At 41.3% G+C, this 8,584-nt stretch overlaps 1 protein-coding gene and 1 pseudogene across 1 annotated transcript; both read left to right on the forward strand.

Moving 5' to 3' along the window:
* Positions 1 to 522: 522 nt before the first annotated feature.
* On the forward strand, positions 523 to 1,624 carry LOC148917612 (PR5-like receptor kinase pseudogene; annotated as a pseudogene).
* A 3,481-nt stretch (positions 1,625 to 5,105) lies between these two features.
* On the forward strand, positions 5,106 to 8,143 carry LOC103343897 (LEAF RUST 10 DISEASE-RESISTANCE LOCUS RECEPTOR-LIKE PROTEIN KINASE-like 2.3). Its single transcript, XM_089051423.1, has 3 exons — positions 5,106 to 6,052; positions 6,773 to 6,796; positions 6,896 to 8,143. Exons 1-3 carry the CDS (start codon positions 5,284 to 5,286, stop codon positions 8,014 to 8,016), a joined length of 1,914 nt encoding a protein of 637 aa, XP_088907549.1. The 5' UTR covers positions 5,106 to 5,283; the 3' UTR covers positions 8,017 to 8,143.
* The last annotated feature ends 441 nt before the right edge of the window (positions 8,144 to 8,584 follow it).

Here is an 8,584-nt window from a genome sequence, read left to right on the forward strand (position 1 = left end):
TTTATCCACTTACGCATTCATTTTTATAACTAAAAAGGAAAGTATAAGTGGATAAAATAATGAAAATCATTACCCTTCTTTTTCTTTCTCTCTCTCTCTCTCTCTCTCTTTTCGAGATAGAGTTTTTATTTTAAAATTGCAAAAATTTCCCTGTCGTGGCTCTTGACCTTGGGTTGACCGTGTCTCCGCGTGTCTTGTGTCCGCGCCGTTGACCAGAGTCTTACTAAATCTAATAAATAAATAATAAATAATCATTTTAATTCCTTGAATTACTAAAATACTGATAAATTATTGAACAGAAAAAACTCATTAAAGTAAGGGCAATGATTTCCCACTCTATTTTATCCACTTACACTCCTTTTATAAAAAAAAGTGTAAGTGAATAAAATATGAGAAAAATAGTGAGGAAATCACCACTCTAAAGTAAAAAAGATAACATATTTGGTCAGCAGCCCCCAAAATATTCAAAAAGCTGCGTGCACTGTCCACCCACAACAGTCCAAGTCAACTAACGCCGCCCATATGATCAGACCAAAACTTCATTGCATTTCATCACTCAACTCTCTAAGCCACTTCCCGCCTCGCCCACCTCACACCCAAACGCCGTCGTTTTCCCGCCCCTTCCCCAATGCACCCACTCTTCCTCCTCCTCCTCCTCCTCTTCTTGTTCTTCTACTCCTTCGAGGTTACGACGTCGTTCCCCTCGAATGCAAACCTCTCCAATTGCTCCCAAGCCTTCGACTGAGGCCCGCTGGTCCCGCCCGGGCTACTGCGGCCCGCTGGAGTTCCATATCAACTGCGTCAACGACTCCCCGGAGCTGACCATCATGTCGCTGAGTTACCGACTTTATTACTGAAGTTGCTAGCATTTGTAGAACCTCCCATGTCAACATAGTCATTCTTTATGGATTCTGTTACGAGAGGGACAAAAGAGCTTTGATTTGTGAGCTCATGCCTAATGGATCTCTGGATAATTTCATACATAAGCATGGATCTGAAATGGCAAATTGTCGCCTACAGTGGAAAACACTATCTGAAATTGCAGTTGGCATTGCTCAGGGACTAGAATACTTACACCGTGGCTGTAACACGAGAATTCTGCATTTTGACATAAAGCCCCAGAACATTCTGTTGGATAAAGATTTTTGCCCCAAGATTGCTGATTTTGGCCTTGCCAAACTGTGCAAAACGAAGGAGAGTATTGTATCAATGACGGGCACCAGAAGTGTTTAGTCGGAACTTTGGAGGAGTATCTCACAAATCTGATGTTTACAGCTACGGGATGTTGGTTCTTGAAATGGTTGGAGCAAAAAAGAATTTGGATTCGGGAGTGTCTCATACAAGTGAAATGTTTCCACATTATGTTTATAAAGATCTGGAGCTAGACAAGGATGAAAATATATTTGGGGATCCGGATATATCTGAGGAGGAAAAAGAAATAGCAAGAAAGATGATATTAATAAGTCTGTGGTGCATTCAGACCATTCCTTCTGATCGGCCATCAATGAGCAAAGTTGTAGAGATGTTGGAAGGATCCCTTCATTCCTTGCAAATTGCACCCAAGCCTTTCTTGTTTTCTCCTACAATAGCTGCAGAAGACTGTGACCACGTCCCAACCATCTGAAATGGACTAAGGCAATTAGTTTCATTAGAAGATCTCTTGTAATTAGGAATGCCAGTTGAATTGTAAGAAAGTTGGCTTGGTGAAAATGAAACCGTTTTGATTATCCAAAAACTCAGAATGAAAGCTGTTTTCATTAATTCTACTGTTTTTGTTTAATAGAAAAAGTAGATTATGAAATATTAGAAACTTTGTTTGCAGCCACCCTCTCCTTCGAGTGAAGTGTATCCATCCCATTCTCACGGATAAGCTCAAGCCTACGAAGCAAGAGATTGGAATCCTCTCTGTGTTTCAGCAACTGCTACAGCACTTTTGGGAAGATGCCTTTGAAATTTTCAAGTCATTTAACTCCAGGATTGGTAGTTCTACATTTTTCTATTATATAAAAGCAATATGTAATGAGGTCTAGTCCGGTGGAAAATGGTCTTGACTTGCAAATCGGTGGTCCGATTTGAACCCTTATGGCACCTTGGCAATATGCGAGACCCGCCGAATTTCCCAAACCGGCGGACCCATCTTAGTGCCGACATCACACTGATGCCGGGCCCACTTACTAAAACCCAAGACATACTACCAAAAATTTGGTGAGTCTCACAGTAAAGTCTCAAACCCAACAATAAACAACCTGCATAATTTACATCATAATAAATCCCAACTGCCAGCATGCTTTTAACATACTACAATCCAACACAAAATGGCCTCCGGCCTCAAGTAATAGCCTAACATGGGCAGTGTGAGCGTTCTACAATTTGTTTACAACAAGCGGGGAGTAGAAAGAATTTGTACAGACCCTATCAGCGGACGACAAGCTTGGAGCTCGTGACTTGCTCGAATGCCTTCAGGAGCAACTACTGCAGGCGCAAAACAGAAAGATGTGAGTGGACAGAAATAAAGTTTCACTTTAAATCAACATAGTAACCCCACCATGTAAAAATAATGCTCTAGCATGCAGTTTCACAATTCAGAAACCAAAAACTCAAACACAAAATCCCAAAATCCAAAACATCTCCACATCTCAAGCCCACAACTCATTTCCCAAAATATATGCAACTCTCAACAACCCGTACATACCCATATATAAATATATGTATAAAGCTAGGACTCTAATATAAAATATACTCCTCTCCATACTAATGTACCGGGGAGACAATCCAACCGGGGGATTGTTAAGCTGGTACGCAGGATTTCGAACACTAACCCGTCCTGTGGATGAGTAGTCCAACCGGGACGGAACTCCATAGCTCACACGCCGGCGCCAGCGGACACGTGTAGCTCACAAATCTCATATCAAGTCCTACGCGCGCGAGACGGTATCATCACCCCACCGCACGCCAGCGAGCGTGTGTGATGATACTCAAGCAATATACATACTTTCCCATCGCGCGATCGCCAACGACACGTATGGAAAGTGTCTCACACACCGCACTGCCAAGCGCCATGTGTGAGACCCGTAATTCATGGCCTTCCCACCCCACCGGCACTGCCAACGACGTGTGTGGGAAGCCTAGTAACTAGGGAATGGTACTCACCTACCATACTCATACATCTCACAACCATCCATCAAACTCCTATCTTTCCACAATCTCACCACAACAACCTCTCATACTCTATATATAGACAATATAGATAGCCATCCCAAAATCCATATCAACATAATCATCATACTCAAATATATATGTCCATACTCAAAATATATAGCCAAGATATATAAACATATTCAAATCCATCAGCCAAAGGCTTATTAAATCAAAGTCACCATCATTTAAAGTATATGCACAAAACTTTCATAATTAAAAACCATGCATATGCTTAAAACAAAGTCCACTCACAAGTAATCCCAAGCTGCCCGGCCCCGTGAGGGTCCCGCCTGCTGCGAGTGATCAACCAAGTACCTATTCCAAGATACAAATCCTTGATTAACATCACGTACTTCCAAAACGGAAATTCACTAAAGGAAATACTTAAATCCCCAAGTTCCCGGTGCGCTCACGCCAAAGGAACATCCTAAGGTCGATTCTGATTGGAATTCGCTTCCCAATCGCACGGTGATCGCGATTTCCCTAAACTTCACATTATTGAATCGGAACATCCGGGGCTCCAATTCACGATCCGCGAATTCCTACAGGTTTCTAAGAGTACCTAGATCAACATACTTCAATTTGGAAACGATCCAACGGTCAAAACTCATCGAACCCGGATAACGCACAATATGCGAAATCCGTTCGATAGTCAAACGATATCCAAATTGAGATCCGCGAAATCCTACGCACTCGTGACAACCTAAGGATCTCATCGGGACGAAAAACAACTTCACCCACCTTGCCCACGCGCCGCCACACGCGCCCGGCAGCAGGTGTGTAGAGAGATTTCCGGCGACGGAAAATCTCCAAACCAACGTTCACCCTTCCAATCCTAGATACTACTCGAAGAATGGAGCAACTTTTTCAACTACGGCAACGTCCAATTCGGACGGCAAGTGGCCGGAATTTCAAATTGAAATCCGGCCAAAACCTAAGTTTCCAATTCGAGAATTCAACCGCAAATCTATCAAAACCTATCCACGAGCCAGCTAGAACACACAAAATGGATGAGAAACCTCACCTTACCCGTCGGAAATGGTGGTGGAGGAGAGATCGAGCGGCTGGAAGTTCGATCAATTCCGCCACGCTCGCAATTTCAGCGAGTCCGAAGGTTTCCGGTCTTGGCCGGGAAGAGAGAGGAGAGGTGCATGGTTCGAACGGACCGGCCTCGTCGGACGGGTGGTGAGGTGGCGGTGTGTGGTGGTTTCCGATCGGTGAAGCAGTGGGAAGGAGGAAAAATCGCAAGGAGAAGAAGAAGACGCGGGAGGAAGAGAGAGAAAGTGAGGGTAAATGTGAAAATCTGATTTTACCCCAAACTTACTTCGAAATAATTACGGTTCACACCGAACAAGTTTTGATCGCCAAAACTTCGTTAAATCTCCGATTCAGGCCTACCACTTTGTCTACGGTTTCGTCTCAGTACCACCTACGCAACCACACCACTCACGGTCCCAAAATCTTCCCGGATACGAAAGTGACCAAAATTACCCTTAACCCAAGAGTAAATTAATATTTTCCTTTAATTAAATTAAATAGGAAAATAAACGGAGTCGGGGTGTTACACAATATGTGTGAAAAAAAACCATTACCCTTCTTAATTTTGGCAAAAATAAAATAAAGTACGCAAGCAATACAATTATAATTAATTAATTAATTAAAGAACCTAAAGAACTTCTCGAAAGTAAAATATTCCACTTGCTTCTCTCAGACCGTGATTGGTGGGAATTGGATGAACCGACACAAGCTAGTTTGTGAGGCCTTTAAAAATCAGTGTGTCTTTGCTTGTGGGGGGAGAGGCTTATAGTTAATTTGACCTGACTTTGGGCAGATAACCCCACAAACAATAAAAATCACCTGTACAGAGAACAAATTTCCGGCCTGCGTTAAATTAAATTTCTTATTCAAGTCCACAAACCTTCCAAGCTCTCATAATTTATGTATCTCTATCTTCGAACAAACTTTCCTTAACGTCACTTAGCTTAGCTCCAGTTGCTTCCCCACTGCCCCTCCAACCACCAAACCAAACTTTCAATTCATTTCATTTCTATCAAACACTCTCTCTTCCCCTAAAAAACCAAAAAAATGAAGTCCTGGCTTTTCTTCTCATCCCCTTTTGCCTTCTTTGTTTTCATGAACATTCCTTTAGCCTCAAGCTTTGATGGGTACACAAGTTGTAGCAACAAGTTCAACTGTGGAGAGATCACAAACGTTGGTTTTCCTTTCTGGGGATACGGCAGGCCAAAGAGTTGTGGCTATCCAGAACTGAAGCTCACATGTTCCAAGAATGTCACCGCTATAGGGATTATGGGGGTCCAATACAGAGTGTTGAAGATAAACCAAGAAGCTGAAGAAACACTCAAACTTGTGAGAGATGACTACTATGACAAAATTTGTTCTCCACAGTTTGGGGACACCAAACTGAATTCCAATCTTTTCGACTATGTTTCAGGCTCTGTCGATGTTAAATTACTATATGATTGTACTCCACAAGGTGAGTTCAGTTGCCCCAAGGGTGAAACTTATGGTGATGTGGCCACCGTAATTGCAGCTTTTCCGGTGCCTCCCATGTGTAAATCAAATGTGGTGATTCGGATTCCGGACGCAATGAGTTTCAGAATCTTTAGTTCAAAGAATGTAACAGAACTTGAACAGGCAGTTAGAGAAGGATTTGAGGTGAAGTATAAGGTGGACAGTGCAAAATGTGATGAGTGTGTTGGTTCAAAGGGTGTTTGTGGTTATGATTGGGTTTTGAATGAGACTGTTTGCCATTGCGCGAATCAAAGTTCTGCGTCCCCGATTTGTTCTGCCGCAACAGAGGCCATAGACAATCCAGAATTGCCATCAGCTAAAGGTACGAGCTATGAACCCAAATAAATATGCTAGCAGCAGTGGTTTTTTGCATTTGAAGCTGAATTTCTTAGCTTTTGGCAATTGGGTTCCTCATATCAACTCATTTTTGGTAGTGTTCAACATGACTTCATTTTGTCCCAGGGACTTGTGTGCAAGAGGACTGCAGAAATTTTGAGAATATTTAGCATGGATAGAAATATAATTATATTTAAGAATGGTTTTGATTGATTGTCTTTTCTTTGGACTATATGAGACTTCTACTCATTTACAATAAAGGGTGGATGAAACAGAAGTGTGGAGAGATAATTAAATGTTGATGTTCCATCACAATTTCGATGGTGCTGAATTTTCTTTAAGTTAGATGGCTTGTCCGTTTCATATTTTAATGAGGTTGGGTGGAGGAGGTGTCACTCGGTTTGCCTCCCGCGCCTGGCCTCACGTCCTCCCTCTCCATTTGAGATGAAATGGTTGATATATTTTTGAATGTTTGTTGCTCTGAGGTTATCCTTGTCCAAAAAACAAGTCATGCAATCTTTTTAACTATTATTTTCTTCCTGCCATGTTCTTTGCATTGTACTTTTTATAAGTCTTTTGCTAAAGGTTTTTGGTGGTACCTGTCCCAAAACTCCATCATCCATTGACTTTGACTGGGTTAGGAAATTAATTAGAAATATAAACAAACATGGAAGTATTCTTATGATTTAACCTTTCTTTTGTGCAGGTTCACAGAAACAAATCGCCATAGGTGAGTATATATCGTAAATAGAAAAATACCAGAACTTTCGATCTTTGCTTTCTTTCACAAATCACTGAAATGCATAACTTGAACAATTTTTCCATACAGGCATTGCAGTTGCTGTTCCGACGATCATCTTAATCATTTTTTTTACTATATGCATATCAAGGAAAAGAATACTGGCCTTCCTCAAGAGAGATAAAAGGGATGAGTTTGATGTTGAGGCATTTATAAGGAACTGTGGATCGCTTACTCCAAAGCAGTATACCTATGCAAATGTCAAGAAAATGACAGACTCTTTCAAATATAAAATAGGTAAAGGTGGATATGGAACCGTGTACAAAGGCAGGCTACCAGATGGCCTTCTCGTGGCGGTCAAAGTCCTAAGCGAGTCCAAGGGTAACGGAGAAGACTTTATTAATGAAGTTGCTAGCATTGGTAGAACCTCCCATGTCAACATAGTCATTCTTTATGGATTCTGTTACGAGAGGGACAAAAGAGCTTTGATTTATGAGTTCATGCCTAATGGATCTCTGGATAATTTCATACATAAGCATGGATCTGAAATGGCAAATTGTCGCCTAGAGTGGAAAACACTATCTGAAATTGCAGTTGGCACTGCTCGGGGACTAGAATACTTACACCGTGGTTGTAACACGAGAATTCTGCATTTTGACATAAAGCCCCAGAACATTCTGTTGGATAAAGATTTTTGCCCCAAGATTGCTGATTTTGGCCTTGCCAAACTATGCAAAACGAAGGAGAGTATTGTATCAATGACGGGCACAAGAGGAACTGCAGGATACATTGCACCAGAAGTGTTTAGTCGGAACTTTGGAGGAGTATCTCACAAATCTGATGTTTACAGCTACGGGATGTTGGTTCTTGAGATGGTGGGAGCAAAAAAGAAATTGGATTCAGGAGTGTCTCATACGAGTGAAATGTTTCCACATTATGTATATAAAGATCTAGAGCTAGAAAAGGATGAAAATACATTTGGGGATCCGGATATATCTGAGGAGGAAAAAGAAATAGCAAGAAAGATGATATTAATAAGTCTGTGGTGCATTCAGACCATTCCTTCTGATCGGCCATCAATGAGCAAAGTTGTAGAGATGTTGGAAGGATCCCTTCATTCCTTGCAAATTGCACCCAAGCCTTTCTTGTTTTCTCCTACAATAGCTGCAGAAGACTCTGTGACCACGTCCCAACCATCTGAAATGGACTAAGGCAATTAGTTTCATTAGAAGATCTCTTGTAATTAGGAATGCCAGTTGAATTGTAAGAAAGTTGGCTTGGTGAAAATGAAACCGTTTTGATTATCCAAAAACTCAGAATGAAAGCTGTTTTCATTAATTCTACTGTTTTTGTTTAATAGAAAAATTAGATTATGAAATATTATTAGAAACTTTGTTTGCAGCCACTCTCCCCTTCGAGTGAAGTGTATCCATCCCATTCCCACGGATAAGCTTAAGCCTACGAAGCAACAGATTGGAATCCTCTCTGTGTAGCAACAGCTACAGCACTTTTGGGAAGATGCCTTTGAAATATTTGAGTCATTTAAGTCCAGGATCGGTAGTTCTACATTTTTCTATTATATCCGAGCCACTGAGGTCTTCCTTTGTTTCTCTTTCTGAAGTTACTGTGAAGCAGAGGTTTCGAGCCGGACCATTTCTTGATAACTCCATGTTTCCTGACAAAAAGAAAAAGAAAACTGCATTAATTTTCTGCATAGACGCGTTTTAGTGGTCACCAAAATTTTCATTGACTTGCCACTTTATCAAACTACAGAAAAGT

Source organism: Prunus mume, linkage group LG4, assembly GCF_029339155.1.
Source record: "Prunus mume cultivar Tortuosa linkage group LG4, ASM2933915v1, whole genome shotgun sequence".
Classification (NCBI taxonomy): domain Eukaryota; kingdom Viridiplantae; phylum Streptophyta; class Magnoliopsida; order Rosales; family Rosaceae; genus Prunus; species Prunus mume.